We start from the raw sequence: 16790 nt of genomic DNA, 5'->3' as shown, positions 1-16790 counted from the left end.
TGTGTGAAGAAATGGTTGTAATTCCTACACGGTTCATACTACATTTTTGAAAAAAGCCTTAAATGAAAGCTGAGAGTCTGCACTTTAAGCAGGTATTCATTGTTTCATTTAAAACCCATTGTGGTGGTGTACAGAGCCAAAATGACGACAACTGTATCATTGTCCAAATAATTATGGACCTTACTGTATTTGGCTCTTACAGCCTGAAAATGACATTAATGGGTCCCCTTTAATGATTAATGCTAACACCTAGCATAATATCTTAAAGTTAGCATGTTAGCATGTTAAATATCATGTTAAATGTTGTGCTAACTGCTTTGCTGACATGCTAATAAAGCTCAAACAGAGTTGTTTAGAGTGATGAAACTTGAGCTAGACTAGTTTAAAATGTCTTAAAATGGCCACTAATCAAGTTAAGTTCTGCTGTGTTGCAGGCTAGCAGCCTCACAGGAACACTAGCGCATCTTTGAAGCTTTAATCTTTAGATTTGAAATATATGTTCCCTGATTTCAGCTAAAAGGACAGGTTGGACTCACCTGAAGCTGCAGGACTGGACTCTGTCCCAGAGGCTGGTGGTGATAGTAGTTGTTTGGCTAGCAGGCCACATTTGGTAATTGCTCCTCTCTGTCCAAATTGTTACACCGTCCAAAACAACAGCAAAAAAAATTCACCTTTGCAGTATCATCTGCACATGTTAGGCTTCAACTTAACATCTCCTCCTGCTCTCATGGTGTATCCAGGTGTGTCTCATCAGTGGCTAATGAGGCCTGTGTGACATCACTGCTGACCCTCTTATCTAATCCAGAAGTAGGCAACAGCTCCAGAGCCATATGTAGCTCTTTAGCTCGTCTCCGGTGGCTCTCTCTCAAAAAAGTTAAATGAAAATGAATATTTGTTTTTAATTCTTACATTCTCCAGTTGTAAAAATGTGTAGCCTATGCACTGAATTAAAGAAAAACTAGTTTTAAAATTTTCGTCAGCTAGTTTGAAGAAAGGTATTCGCACATCCAACTGTCTCAGATACAGGTGTGTGTTGGAAAACATCACTTCAGCCTTCTTGGACCTTCATCAAGAGTGTTCAACTCTTTCAACTGTTCAACTCAAGAGTGTTGAACACCACTGGCGAAGGTCCAGGAGGACGGAAATGTTAGTGTTACTAATAAATTGTGAGGCGAAGCGAGAGCGGTGTGCGGGATTTTCTGTTCAAAGATTAAGATTTCGTCAACTAAAATGTGCTTCATATGTCTATGGCTTGGCATCTTTTTCTCTAAATTTTGCCAAACCTCAGTCTAGTCTTGAGCCTCCCTAGTTAGACTAGCAATGGATTCCAAATCCATAAAAGTAAAAGTCTCCCCAGACATCCCTCTCCCCAGCAAAACCTTCCAGCTCCTCCTGGAGGACCAAAGGCGTTCCCATGCTAGATGAGATATGCAGTCCTTCCAGCGTGTTCTGGGTCTGCTCCGGGGCCTCCTACCAGTGGGACGTGCCTGTAACACCTCTAACCAGAGGCATCCTGATCAGATGCCCGAACCACCTTAACTAACCCCTTTCCACGCGATGGAGCAGCGGGTCTACTCCGAGCTCCCTCCCCATGTCCGAGGTCCTTACCCTATCTCTAAGGCTGAGCTCAGCCACCCTTATGAGGAAACTAATTTTGTCTGCTTGTATCCACGACCTCATTCTTTCAGTCACTACCCAGAGCTCATGACCATAGGCGAGAGTTGGGACGTAGATGGACCGGTAAATCGAAAGCTTTGCCTTCCGGCTCAGCTCCCTATTCACCACTACGGTCTCTGCAGACACCACATCAAACCACAGATCCATCTCACACTCCATTCTACCCTCACTCACGAACAAGACCCTGAGATACTTGAACTCCCTCACTTAAGGCAGTAACTGCCTCCCAACCTGGATGGGTTATGGCTTATGGCAGTGTTATCATAAGGCTCCAATATGTTTAACGGCTCTGGTCTTTTGGTCAAAAATGGCTCTTTTGATAGTTAAGGTTGCTGACACCTGCCCTAATCTATCAAAATAGTTTGTGCTCGACATAGCAGAGTCAGTTTTCTAACTGCATGATTTACAGGAATGTTTAAATTTAGTTTTCCTTAATCACCTAATTTCTTCTAACAAATGTATCTCATATAAAAAAAAAATCTTTACAGTAGTGTTTTTATTAGTTTGTAGAAAAAGGTACAAATGCGCAGACATATATAATGAAAAACAAGATACATGAAACGAAACACTGTTTTTTGCTTCAACAACAGATGTAAACAAGGCAGTTCAAATATTAAAACAATACACAGATCCTCATTCATAACTTCTGCTTTCTCCATCAAAGAGTACTACTCTTAATCACCCAGAAAAAATGAAAAAGAGATGCATTATGTTTCAAAAAACAATATACACAGACATTTAAGGAGACAAAGAAAGACTCCATTATATTTCACAGTGTTACACAAACAGAGAGAGTAACCTATAGCCTAGTTAGTGAGTGTACAATCATGGACCAGCTGGAAAGATCTGACAGGAAAATAATGAGAAACACTCTCCACTCCCTCAACCATCAAGGTGCCCTTTAGCAAGGCACTTAACCCCAAAAATTTGCGGTTGTAGTATGAGGCTCCCAAGATTGAATGTTTAAATGCTCTGGAGGGCAGTGCTGAAAACCAAAATGTAAATGTTTTGTTGAATAAATACAGGCGAGATTAATGATTGTGGTACGGTTTGAGAGCGGTAATTTAATTTGAATGTGAAATGTTTTTTCTGAGTCGGAACACCTTCCCTGAGTTTAAAATCATCTGTGAGAAAAACTTGCAGCAGACATAACTGCATTTTTGGACATTAAACACTACATGGCCAATAATATGTGGACACCCCTGACCATATAGTCATGATCTGAGGTTATTTATCATGATCAAGCTTAGCCCCCCTAGGTTCAATTAAAGGGTAACTTGGGTATTTTCCAACCTGAACCCTATTTTCCCATGTTTCTGTGTCTAAGTGACTGTTGAGAACAGTAGTTTTTGAAATTGGTCAGTATTGAGCGAAACCACTGCAGCCAGCACCAGTGAAACAGGCTGCAATGTAATCATTAGGGGCATGTTTACACCATCAGTGCACGTCCACTTCAAGTGTTTGTTTTTGCCACTGACAGGTTCAGATTGTTCTTGTAAGTGGCTGAATACGTACACATACAGACCTTTTTGTTAAAGAGTAAGATCCTTTTTCCGACCTCGTCACATATTGACATTTGGTCATGGACTTTCCACGTCCAGATATGACATGAAAGGTACCCTGGGTGCGTTGGATATTGACGTTCTGGGACACCGTCTCAAGTTATGCCTGTTACATGCATTGTCTTCTTTCAAAATACACCTCTGTTTTCACAGGAAATTTGCAGTTTACATACAGTCTCTTTCAAAATAAACGCACTACGTCAGTACAAAAATGCGAATTGACCTTTTGTTCCTCTAACAACTACTACACGTGGTTGGAGTTAGCAAAAAAGAACAGGGTTTGGCTTTATAATCTTATGGGACAAAAACACCATTCTCCCGGGTGAAAGTCAGTATGTGTTGGACCCATCCACCAGCAATCCCACCCTCCTTACTTGGACTTTCGCCACCTTGACTTTCATTCTTGTCCCCTTGAGTTTACCCCTGGCTATTATGGTGACTGGCCACGCATTATTCCGACGTTCAAGGATGGCTTTTTTCGTCAGTATCTGATGCCACGTCATTGCCCAAGCACCGGATTTTGACGACTTCGGAGTGAGACCAGGTTGGAATTAAGGGTTTATTTCAACCAAACCAGAGTCAGTGATTGTAAGAACAGTGGAAAGATAAACAAGAAAGGCTTTTGTGAGTCTGGTGAGTGTGGCAATGGTGATTTTGTGCTGTTTCTTTCTTCTGGCTGAACAAAAAGGATCTTACTCTCTAACAAAAAGGTCTATTTCTGTTGGGGATCATGAGCCTGTCAGTGGCAAAAACAAGCACTTTTAGTGAATGCAAGTTGACTGTGCTCAATTGCCAGGAGTGATTACACTGCAGCCTGTTTCGCTGCTGCCGTCTGTAACCTTGTCGCTCAATACTGGACCAGTTTGATAAATTGTTATTCCCATTAGTCAATCAGACACAGAAACAAGGATAAATAAGGTCAAGGTTCAAAAATAGCAAACTTAACCTTTAAGGGTGATCTGAATGCTGCAGCAAAAGCTATCTGTTTCTGACAATGCCTTGCTTCCAACTTTTTGGGAAAAGTACTGTATGCCATGACATCTACAGATTCACAGTTTGTCATGGAAGAATTTGACTGGCCTGCACAAAGCTCTGACCTCAACCCCACTCAACATCTTTCTGATAAACTTGCAAAGCTGAAGTAAGCCAGGCCTTATCACCCAATATCTGTTGCTGACCTCACTAATGCTGAATGAGAGCCTGCCGATGGTTTCTGAAATCTTCTAGCAAGCCTTTCCAGAAGAGGCTGTTATAGCAGCATATTAATGTCCATGGTTTCGGAATGAGGTGTAGATGTGATGTTTGCGTGTCCACATACTTCTGGCCATACAGTGTAGACATTTTGTTTAAGTGGCATCACCTGATGGATGTACATACTTTAACGGCTGCTGACTGGATGTTAGGTTCAATACTGATCAGTTAGAGTCTTAAGGAGGTGGAGAGCGGTTAACCCAAATTGCCTCAAAATAGCTCAGAAATGAACAAACTTGCTAACTGCTAATTTGCTTCCAGGCTACAGCTAATGCTAACCTCTCAAGCAGAGCTTTGAACCAGTGCGCTGTCAGAATGGTTTGTGTCTTGTGTTGAGCCGAGGCGTCTACCGATAACAGTAGACGCCAAATTTCAGGTACTGTGGGAGGAAGCCAAAACTACGCACCCCTGGTTCTGGTGGGCCACAGTTAGCCCGGGCCTTTGTGATAGGATAACGGACACTCCCATCAGCCAACCAGCCGGCATCACAGCGGTCCAATCCCATCAGCCTCCAGGCAGCGTACATCTGTCCCACTTTGGCAATTCGAGTTCCATCACTGGCACAAGCCTGGACCGCTTCTGTGAAGTTGAGCTTGGTCTTGTGCTTTAAGAAGTACACAGTCCCTAATGCAGGAGAGAATTATAAGTGATAAGACTGTCATGTATATTTAGACATTCACACACACACACACGCACACACACACACACACACACACACACACACACACACACACACACACACACACACACACATACTAACCCTTGATAGAGGCGGAGAAGCAGAAAGCATCATAGTGGTTGAGGAGGCGATGTCGTTGTCCATAGCTGCGCAGACCAGGAGCTAAGTCCAGGCCCCCGCAGCCTTCACGTGGGGCTGTGATTGGATATTGTACTGTGCCATCAGCCAACCAGCCAGCGTTGCACCAGTCCAACCCCTCCTCCCACGCTGTGAAGAGCTGCTCAAAAGTAGCCAGAGTGGCCTCCTGATCCTGGCACGCTTGTTGGGCCCCGAAGAAGTTCAAATGGTAGCGTCCTTTTTGAGAGAAGTAGGGGAACACCACGCCTGTAACAGGAGGAGAAGTGTATCGTGATAGTTCGGTTTTTATGGTCATACATAGCATTTGCAGGCCAACTGATGGTTAGAGCGACTGCCCCATTACAGAAGGGTCCGGTATATTTCAGAGACATGGGCGTTTGTTTTTCGGGATAATGTGCTGTTGTACAAAAGAGCTTTTGGTCTGCTAGCTCTATTGGCAGCTATTGCTGGTAGTTCTGTGGACAGAGAGGTTTGGCAGCAGCCAGGAGACGGGTAAGGAGTGGTAGGGCCGCAATGTCAAGTGTTTTACAGAGGAATAGTTCCTCCAAACCTTAGGATGTCCAGGGCTTCATTCTTATATCTCTGTCAGCACCTCAGAAAACGCTGACACGGCATGTAGGTAAGCTGTCCCCCTCAGAAAGTATCCGTCAGTTGGACTCTATTGGTTGGTGGCTACGGTACGGCTACAGCACCCTTCTGTAATTACAATGGAACTCTCCAACACTGTATGGTGAATAATTGTACCTGCACAGTGATGTATGACTGCAGAAACTACCGGTGTATAAGGAAAAACGGTAACACTTTACAATAAGGTACACAAAATTAGAGTAGTTACTGAGGAACTAATGAGTAGTTACTGAGGAACTAAGGTACCCAAAATTAGAGTAGTTACTGAGGAACTAATGAGGAACTAATGAGGGATAAATGAGGAACTAATGAGGAACTAATGATTAGTAACTGAGGAACTAAGCTACACAAAATTAGAGTACTTACTGAGGAGTGGGGATGCATTGACTGAAGCTGATAGGTTCGGTCAATACGTCCCCACTCGCGTCCACGCATTTGATGATTTTTTATTTTATTGTATTTATCTGCGTTCATATGCAGATATCTGCTTACAGAGATTAGCCAAAATGGAACCCCCAAATATTGCTGGTTACCGTTGTTACTGATCTGAAGACGATAAGCCTCTGGGTTCCAACGTTGGTGTTTCTTTCTCTCAAGCCCCACCAGGCACTTTACATTAAAATGACATTGCACTTATAAAAATAGCTTTTAGGCTAGATTTTCAGTTTTACAAACATAAAACCTTCAAAGTTTAAAAATTCACATTACAAAAAGTAGGCCTAATAGCTGATCTTGTTTGTTTGCCTTTGGAGGTATTCTGTCAACAGTTTTACAAATGAGTCTTGAAATGAAAATGCTTTTTGGGCCATCCTAGGAGAATCTGGTGCTGTATCAAGTTGTCATTACACATCCATGGGGCTCAGATTATTTTTACTCTTGGGCCTTCCAGTGAATTAATCCAGTCATGTGCAGATCAACTTTATACTGTTTACGCTCCAGGAGAAAGCTGCTTCATCAGGTGCCATCTCGAACCAACCTGCTGCACTGTATGTCGACATGAAAGTTCAAGATGGGAGTCAAAAAATATTTTACAGCACCATCACAGGACTGCTGACATCTCACTCATATCCTCAAAAGGATTTGAAATGACAGCAATTTTAAATTTCACTGCACAGAAAATGACTCATGAGTTCAGTGTCCCAGATTCCTCACACATCATAACATTTCACCCTCATCAATATGCTTCACCCTTCACACACACACACACACACACACACACACACACACACACGCTCCTCACCCCGCAGCTCCAGCTCCACCGTCACACTCTCGTCCTCCAGTCCATCAATCACCTCACATCGGTATCTGCCTGTGTCGTTGAGTTGCAGCTCATTGATCACCAGAGACATGTCCCCTGGTGCCGAGCGTCGCAGGCGCACGCGGCCCCGGAAGCTGCCGTAGCTGCGGTGACGGTTGCCCATGGCAACCATAACCTCAGTTTCCCTGGCCAAGGCTTCGGGTGAAACAGGTGCATTGATGGTGTTGGCAGGCAGCCAGGACCACTTGACACGGGTCCTGCGTGGTGTGGTCAGCTCAGGCTCGTAGTGGTAGTGACAGGGGAGGGTGACACTGCTCCCCCTGGCGGCCGACACTGAGTGCTCTGGGGACTCCACGTGGAGGCGAACCCCGTTGAAATAGACTAGAAAAAGACACAAAGCATCAGAAATACAACATTTTGAGCAGGTGAATCTTTACTTTGTTCTCTGTATTTGACATTAAGGCCATTATTTAAGATAAATCTCTCAGTGACTTTAATCACTTATGTGTGGAAATGTAGTACTGAACTGGTCAGGTAATGGAGGAGGCTGCTTGCATGAGGTGTCTTATATTATAGGCTAATTGTATGGATTGATATCCATTTATTGGTATTTTCATTCTTGCACTTTTATTCATACTTTATATCAGCACTTTTTCTGCCTTTTGCTGCAACTCTTGCACAACAATTTCCCCCAGAATAAATAATGTTGTGTCTTACCTTATCTTATCTTGTCGTATCTTATCTTGTCCTAACTGATCTGATCGTGTCCTGTCCTGAGGTGTCGTGTCTTGTCATGTCTTAACTTACCTTATCTTATCTTATCGCGCCACATTGTATCGTATCGTATCGTATCTTAACGTAACGCAACGCAACGCAACGCAATGCAACGCAACGTAACGTATCGCATCGTAGCGTATCGTATCTGGTGTGGTCTGATCTAATCGCATCGTGTGGTGTGTTGTGGTGTCGTGTCATATCGTATCGTCTGATCTCGTCTCGTATCTGATCATGTTTTGTTATATCTGATCTTATCTTCCTAATGTTTTAAATTTTAATAGCAGGGAAAGCATAGTTATAACTAACAGTATTAATGATGACTCTGTTAGCCCAAAATTTGCAAGGTTATCCCTTGAAAATGGACTTAACCTGAGGCTAAAAGTTGCCAGTGTGAAACAGGGCAAAGTAAACAACAGATGCGTGTTCAAACTGACATCTAACCCAGGCTAGTAGAAGTGCAGTGTGTACTGTATTGCAGTGTCCTAATGTGTATGTGAAATAGGCAAAGTTAGCCTGGGGCTAAGAGAATGCAGTGCGAAAAGCCTAATGAACATCAGTAACTTTTGAATGCCGCTGCCGATTAAACTTCAGTGAGGACGGCAAAGTGCCTTTCAAAATATTTAATATTCTGTTCAGAGTGACCCTGCTGAAGCCTGTGATGAAACACATTGTTCGCACCGTTGCACTTGTCAGTCTATAAAGAAGTGCAGTGATGTTGTCTGTTGTCAGCACCTGCAGGTACTCTGGTGCTGCTGTGCACAAGGCAAACATCTGTTGTTGATCAACATAAATATTTTATTATTTGCTTTTCACAGTGTCCCTGGAGCTGTCTCACTCAGCACTGCAACAATCAGTGTAGCATTTTTCAGCTTTGCATTGAATTGAGGGACAATATTGTCCATTAACAGCACACTCAAAAACTGTGATTCAGAAGTGAATTAAATCTGATTAACTTTGTCACTTTTTTGTCCAAAACCCAGCAACGATATACAGCTCTCCAGACCTCACAGTGAACATTGCAACCTGGCAATATCAGGTGTAAATTATAACACTGATATCGACTCACTAGGATGGTTTACTGGCCAGTCAAAATGGAAACTGAGTCGTCAGAAATGTTATTATCCACATCCACACTGTCACATAAACAGTCCTAGGAAAGATCTACTCAGTTAAAGAGCACAGTGTCTCCAAATGTCAAATATTTATCCCATTATTTCCTATTGACATGTGCTGTATATTTCTCACTGACACAGCTACAGCTGGGTGCAGAGAACCACATTATTATCAGTGAGGAAACTAAACAGTGGACCAAGAGAACAGCTGGCAAACGAAATACTTTATGCTACACATATTGTTTAGACACTAATATTTAATGTCTAGGGCAACATGGACATGTTCACTTCCTTTAATGCACTCTCACACATGTCTACTGCAACACACACCATCAATCACTAGCAGAGTTTGTTTTTATAACCCGGTCTGGCTCGGCTGCATGGTTGTCTTCTCCCAACACACCCAGGTGTTTTGATGTACACAGATGAAGCATGTAGTTGTGTCTCACACACAGAGGTGGTAAAGGAGTGTAAAAATACTCTGTTGCATGCACTGAAAATCTTACTTAAGAAAAACTACATTAGTATTACCATCAAAATATACTTGTACTTGTTACACAGAAAGGCCAATATTAGAAATATATGTAAAGATACGAATGATATGACGATACATAACAACTAATTTATTTTTAGATATTTTTGCACATCCTGCATCAAACTGTACAGTTCTCTTTCTCTATAACAGCTATAATGTACATATTTGTTATATTGTAGTACTTTTTTAAGTATCTTTGTGGTATTTTGAAATTGTACTTCTCAATTCTATATTTATTTTCTCAAGTGTTACAGCACTTAAAGACTTATTCTCAATTCCTCTTAAAGCAAATACCTACTTGGTAATAAATCTTATTCAGATAAATGTTAATCTAGATGTTATTATAAACTTCTCAAAGAGATATAGTGGAGTAAAATGTGCAATACTATTTATAAATACCCAAGTGAAGTACTTCAGAAATAAACTTGAGTAGGTGCGGCCCAGACTGTTGGGTTAACTTACTGCTCAAACATGCAGCAGACACACACACACACTCACAGAAAACGACAAAAGGGACAAACAGAGGACCTACTCTCTCCGTTTCCGTTTCCGTTGCTGATGTCCTGGTAGTAAAAGCCATTGTTGTATCCGGGGATCAGGCCCTGTCCGCCGGGCAGCAGCAGGTACAGGCAGACGGCCAGCAGGGGGCGCAGCAGACTGAGCATTATGTTGTCTTCTGTTGAGCCAACAATCAGAATAAATACTGTTCAGCTGACATATATATACCAGGAGGACGCTGTGAGATCACAGATTGGTGATTGTTTGGATAAAACAATTAAAATAAAGCTCAAAATTATTTGTAGCACTGATAAGAAAGTATTAAAATCAATAGATTACCCTCTAAAAAGTAAAATAACCTCAGTATGGTTAAAATGAGACAAGACGAAGAGATTATAATGAAATTACAGAATTTAAAAAAAAGTTTTTATGCTGTTTTATACTCGAAAATGTGGAAAAACTCAGCTTCTATTTTAAGACATTTGTTGTTGTTGTTGTTGTTGTTGTTGTTTTAGCATGTTCATAGTTCACATTCCTTCATGTTGAGTACAAAATATCTTCTCACAACCTAAATCTGAGAAAACGTTTAAAAAAATAAATGCACTGTAATGACTTATGATACATTAGGGGCAACAGTAAATCGATCATGTGCCTTGTAGAGACAGAAAAATCTTTTCAGTCACTAACAAACGTCGCAAATGTTCATTTAATATCTTCATATCTTCTCTTCGCAGTTTCCTCCCATTCTCTGTCCTCCAAGAAGTATTCAACCCCAAATAATTTCAATAAAACTAAGATTAAAACAGTTAACGTGTATATTTATATAGTATTTTTAAACGAGGTTTATAAAGTGTAAGAGCAGTATTTTACAGAAGTAATCACACCATCGCTCTAATATTGCACAGTCAGCTGGAAATATAAAGTAAGCGGACAGTCCCGGGTTCACATCCGCCGTGTGAGCGTCTCTCTGTGGGAAACTAAAAGTCTGAGGTCGTAAAAAGTCACTCACAGATAAGCAGTTGTCCGCCCAGCGTGTCTTCAGCTCTTCTCCTCCTCATCCTCTGCTGCGTGTCTGCTCACCCGACCCACACTCAAGAGGAGCGCGCGCCTGACGTCACCGGACGAGGCATCCCCTTTGAAGTGAACGGTGACCTCATCACACACGAGCACACTTTCCACGAGCCCCATACAGCAGATAATACCAGTATAGAGTGTAAATAAGTGGGGGCTACATATCTGTATGGACACTTGTACTTTACTTGAGTCTTCAGTAGACTACAGCTGAAAGCATTAGGGGAGACCGGGGGTGGTTGTAACATCTCAAGTTGCACCAATCAGAAAAGAGACAGAACCATGAAACTCATTGTGCAGGTGGTCTGTGATGATACCTCTCTACCTGCCAACAATCTATATCTTGGAAGTTTATTGTGGTCCTTGGTATTTAATTGAAGATTAGGTGTGTTGTGTGTGTTGCGGTTCTCTTGCTACCGTTACTATTATTAGGGAGCTTTCACACCTGTCCTGTTTGGTTCAGTTCAATCAAACAAGTTTGTTTGCCCCCTCAGTGCAGTTCCTTTGGGCAGGTGTGAACACAGCAATCGTACTCAGGTGTGCACCAAAACAACCGGACCAAGACCTTCTTGAAGAGGTGGTCTCGGTCTGGTTACAACTCATTCTCAGAACCCATCGGCTGTATCGCCGTCTGACTTCCAGCAGACGGCGATACAGCCTCTGGGGGCAGACCCCCGATTTTTTGGCATTCCGGTTTGATTTGGGCGGAGGAGGCAAATTTCCGTTTCCGACTTTCGTTTATATATAAGTAAATATGCTGAACCATTGCGATGGATTCAGAGTTTGCAGTGACGCCAATTATGTTTCGCATCGTTAGTTCACCGCATGGACCGTTTAACCTGGCAACAACTGCAGCCGGCTCAAACGTAATTGGTCAATATCACGCAGACTACAAACAGCCTACAACCGGAAACCAGGGCTCTTCCGCTCTTCTTCCGGAGGCAAGATCTTTGGGGTTTGCCTACAGACTTTACATTCACTGAATGTAGAGTCTGTATATAGAGACTAGTTACAACTGAACTCTGGTGCAGTTCGTTAGTGGTGATAACGTGTTCCGACCTCGATCTGAACCAACTGCGGTCACATGACACATTGTTTGAGTTAAACATGAGCATGTTACAGTCCTGGAGGATTATTAATGTGCTTTTGATTGTTTAAGTTTTATTTAAAAAATTCAGAAAAATTAGGATTTGTTGCTTTTGCCTTTTGTTATTGTAATAACTGTAATTTTTAAAAACAATTTTGAGGTTTGGACTATTTGTTGGACAAAACAAGCAGTATGAAGGTTACACTTTGGGCTCTGTGATGGCATTTCTCACTATTTTCTAGGGGTATGAATCCATCATGAATCCATTCATGATGATAGGATCCATGATATGATATTATCACCATACTTAAGTCACGATACAATATTATTGCGATTTTAAATATGTTGCAATATGCAGAGAGTATTGCAATAAAATGTATTGTGATAAATTGTGGTTTATTACCTTTTCTTCAACTGTGAATTATGTCCCCAAATGAAGACTTTGCCAATATTTGTTTTGTTTAATATGTTTTCGGTCTGTTCATCTCACCTCAGCCATTTTTTTTTTTTTTTGGAGCATATCTATTGGTCTGAAAGAGCATTGATTGTATTGTTCTTGGTAGGCTACCTAAAGTTTGTGTTTTTTGTTTTTGTAATGTTAAAAATTTATAGAATAAAAAAATTGATACTTGTCTAATTATATAATATATAACAGTATAACAGTAATAGTCTGTATTATTAACTTTAAATACTTTTACTTACTAACCTTTGTGTTAATATAACAGTGATACTAAAACAAACACCTGTACAGATGCAGTACACCAACACATCTTGCACACAGACACCATCTGGATTCTATTAGCGTCATCGTTTAGAATGAATGGGGGTCAGGTCAAAGGGTTGACCCCTTTAATGACCTCGTCTCATCCCACAAAAAATGTGGTCAAACCCAACATTAATGTACTCACTTGCAGCCATTTTTAAACCATTTATGAGTGTGCAACAACAAGACACAAAAATACAGCTTGTTAATCTAAAGTGCAAATATAAAGCTTACACATGTAGATATTACAGTTGTAATGTCACCAGGTTTAAGTCCATTTAACAGCCGAGGAAAACTCTCATTACCAGTTAACGGACCAGGTGTGTTTTACTGCCTTTTCTCTGGATGACACCACCCAGGATGACCCGACTCTGACTCTGCAGGTTTTGAAATATAAATGAGGTATATCAGGTTATTTTCCACTTGTTTATGTCATTTTAAACTCTGGATAGAAACAGGGAGAGATGAATCTTTAAAATGTAAAGTGTCATGCATGTGATGGAGAAACCAGGCCAAGCAGCACATTTTGTTTATTACAGCAAGTAACTGAGCTTTGTGGCAGCTTATCCTGCAAAACAAAGCCGAGAGTTAGATATAAAAAATGTTCTTTTACACAGCACTGCCAGTTTCTGTATTCCTGGTATTTGGGGGCTGACAGAGCATATTCCATGCCCCCTGTTTTGCCATGGCCTCAAGTAACACAGCAAATATTGCCACATGAACTCATATTTCAGTCATTAGCTGAAATAATAGCAGCCATGATGGAAAACAAGAGCAATTCCAGTTCTCCGCTGGGGCCTGAGAGAATGTGCCGCCACTGCGCCGCCCAAATATCTGAGTGAAGGGCTGGTTATCACGGTGCAGATGGAAGCTGCCCTCCTGACACGAGCACACAGTGGATCCTGACACTGTACTAGATATTATTGTCTGCCACCCCCAGAAGAGCCGCAACACTCAGCAGCCCCTAGACTAAAAAGTCTTGAGCCTTTCCAAGTCCTGCACGCAATGTTTTTTCTCTGTGGTCAGCCCTCTGCAGCCACACTTGTTTTTCTAGTGACTTGACTGACACCCAGCCGACATAACAAAAACCCAACACCACCACTATTTCAGCAGAGGGAGGGTGGGATGGAGGGTTTGAGGATGTTGAGTTAAAAGATGGCCTAAAGCGTCTGGAAGACAACCAGGATGTTGAGGGTTTCATTTTAAATTACTGCTGTGGTCGCTAATCAAGGATACAATGTGTTTATTTACCACATTCACATATTTCTGCTTTCCGCCCTTCTTAGAAACATGAAGTTACATTAGACCAAATACCCGAGTGTCACAATACAACAGCTCATTCAGGCTGTGCGACACATTGAGCTACATGCAAACAATAGCTCAGTGGTGTAGAAAGTATTCAGATCTTGTACATGAAACTGCTCACAACAAGGTCTGTAGATTGTCTTGAGTAACCAGGTCATGATTTCTGGAAATGAGTTTTTCAAAGGTATTGTTCAGTCAGGAACACTTTGGTCAAAGAACACTATATTCCCATTTATAGTATTATATTTGGCAGTATGGCTCTGTTCTGGGGCCTCTCTGCCTTTCCTTGGCCTACGCAGAAAGCCTCTTACATGCGCCTATGTGGAAAGCCTGAGGCGGAGAGAGCAAACCTCCCTGCCCTTCCATGTGCCGACATTTAAAGCCTAACCCCCAAGTTCCACCAGATGCGTGTGGGTTGCATCTGCACTCCGGAACGGCAGCGGAGCTGATATGTTTCAATTCTAGTCAATGTGTGTGTTTCCACCGGCTGCGGCTGTGCTGCATTCCGGCTCCGTCACAGCTGCGGCGCTCCGGAGCCCTCCGCAACAGATACGCAGGACTTGTATTTTTGACGGACGCCATAGCACAACGCAGCAATTCAGCACAGAGCAGATTGTGCGGGGCAGGAAGTCGTGCAGAGAAACAAATAAAACATCCAGTTAATTTTCAAAATAAAATACACAGTGTTCACAGCAGATCATATTTCCCTGCACTACACCTTGAAAACGTCATAATGGGTGGAGGCAGGCCTGAAGTCAACAGGTCAGAGGTTTTCAGACATTTCACCCCGTTGACACCATGGACGAGGAGATGTTAATCATGGAGGTGCACCGAGATGTCTTCCTACTACTCCTCTGGTTTTGTGGTTCTGTTTATAGAAACTACATCTTGTTATATCGTGCGATCATGCATGAATTCGCGAGATCTTGTGGATCCTCGTGACTCCCACTGTCCGGCGCAGCTGCACCGCTCTGCACAGCAAACGCAGCCGGTGGGTGTTGACAGATGGCTGAGCACACAGCGGATAACCAGCGCAGCCGTTCCGCAACGGACACGCATCCAGTGGAATTCCAGCGTAAGGCAGAGAGAGCAAACCTCCCTGCCCTTCCATGTACCTACATGGAAAGCCTAAGGCAGGGAGAGCAGCAGAAAAGACCCCCAGGGAACAGAACAGAGCAGCATCAATGACAAACAGAAATGACATTGATAAGTCAGACACAACTGTCCCTTTAAGGTGCTTGAACTTCAGTTTGAGTTTGAGTGACCTTACTTACAGTCTAGCTACATTCAAGTTACAATCAAAGGCTAAAAAACAATGCTGGCCCAGAATCCAGGATCTGGATCACCACCAACCATCTCATTAGTTGTGGTTTGCCCTAACATGAACTCCACATGCCAGTTAACCTTCAGGATCCATCCTGTTGTGCTCCTCCGCCTCCTCCTTCCTTCATTCTTACTTTTTTCTTTACATGCACAAACCCACAACTACTGTCTGTCTGCAACTCCTCCTGCCACTACAAACAGCAATTTCATTGTGTTCTACCAACAAACGTGGAAATCCAGGCGATGACTTGATAATTCGTGTTGCATTCATTATTGGACAGAGTCACAAAGTGAGAACATTATTTTCACATTTGTCACAAAAGAGGTTAAAGTGACCAAATTTAACTATCTCTGGTTAAGGTTTGGGTCATCACTGACGTAGAATTCCCTGAATTACAGCTTTGATTTGGTAAACTCCTCATGCTCACTCCTTCTCTCTCCATTTCTCTGCACTGTCTTCATTACCATCTGAAATATGTACTTTGAAAAAAAAAATCACTTCCTTGTCTGGGATTTCCTTTTTAGCCACAACACTAGCATCTCTCTGGGGACGGCAGAGTTGGTCAGTCGATCCACCACTTTGGTCCAGACTGAAATATTTCTACAACTATGGATTGCCAAAAAACAAAGTACCATGATTTATAGTTCCAGTGGGATGAATCATATGACTTTGGTAATGCCCCAACTTCCCCTTTCAACACTTGGGGTTGACATTTGCCAAAAACTGCAGTTCCTTCAATGGCAAACTGAGGCTGGCTCCAGAAACTAATCAATCCCCATAGACCCCCGTGTTAAAATACTAGACTTTACAGCAGAAATAAACATGTTTACAGCCTGGTGCAAAAGACAGATTTTGGTCTCTATAGCCAATTTCCCGGTTTGCGACAACAAAACTATAAAAAAGGAACAGTCATGACAACATTGACAGCATTTGAGGAGCCTGACTTTGGTGTCAGATCTATTGAAGTTAATGGGGTGGGTAGCCTACTGCCAATTACACTATAACCCATCATATCTTTGTTGTTTCAACTTTGACTGACAAATCCTTCCACTAGATTAGAAAATGCACATCTTGTCATGCTTACTGACATTTTTTTACGTACATATGCACATTCCTTTTCCTTGTT

At 42.2% G+C, this 16790-nt stretch overlaps 1 protein-coding gene across 1 annotated transcript; it reads right to left on the bottom strand.

Annotated features, from left to right (window-relative positions):
• Positions 1-2164: 2164 nt before the first annotated feature.
• On the bottom strand, positions 2165-11261 carry hapln3 (hyaluronan and proteoglycan link protein 3). Its single transcript, XM_050072615.1, has 5 exons — positions 11124-11261; positions 10149-10292; positions 7175-7573; positions 5251-5553; positions 2165-5114 (listed from the first exon to the last, which is right to left on the bottom strand). Exons 2-5 carry the CDS (start codon positions 10279-10281, stop codon positions 4837-4839), a joined length of 1113 nt encoding a protein of 370 aa, XP_049928572.1. The 5' UTR covers positions 10282-10292; positions 11124-11261; the 3' UTR covers positions 2165-4836.
• Positions 11262-16790: the final 5529 nt, after the last annotated feature.

Source organism: Epinephelus moara, chromosome 20 (assembly GCF_006386435.1).
Source record: "Epinephelus moara isolate mb chromosome 20, YSFRI_EMoa_1.0, whole genome shotgun sequence".
NCBI classification, from domain to species: Eukaryota; Metazoa; Chordata; class Actinopteri; order Perciformes; family Serranidae; genus Epinephelus; species Epinephelus moara.
This window is presented reverse-complemented; position numbering and strand designations above follow the sequence as displayed.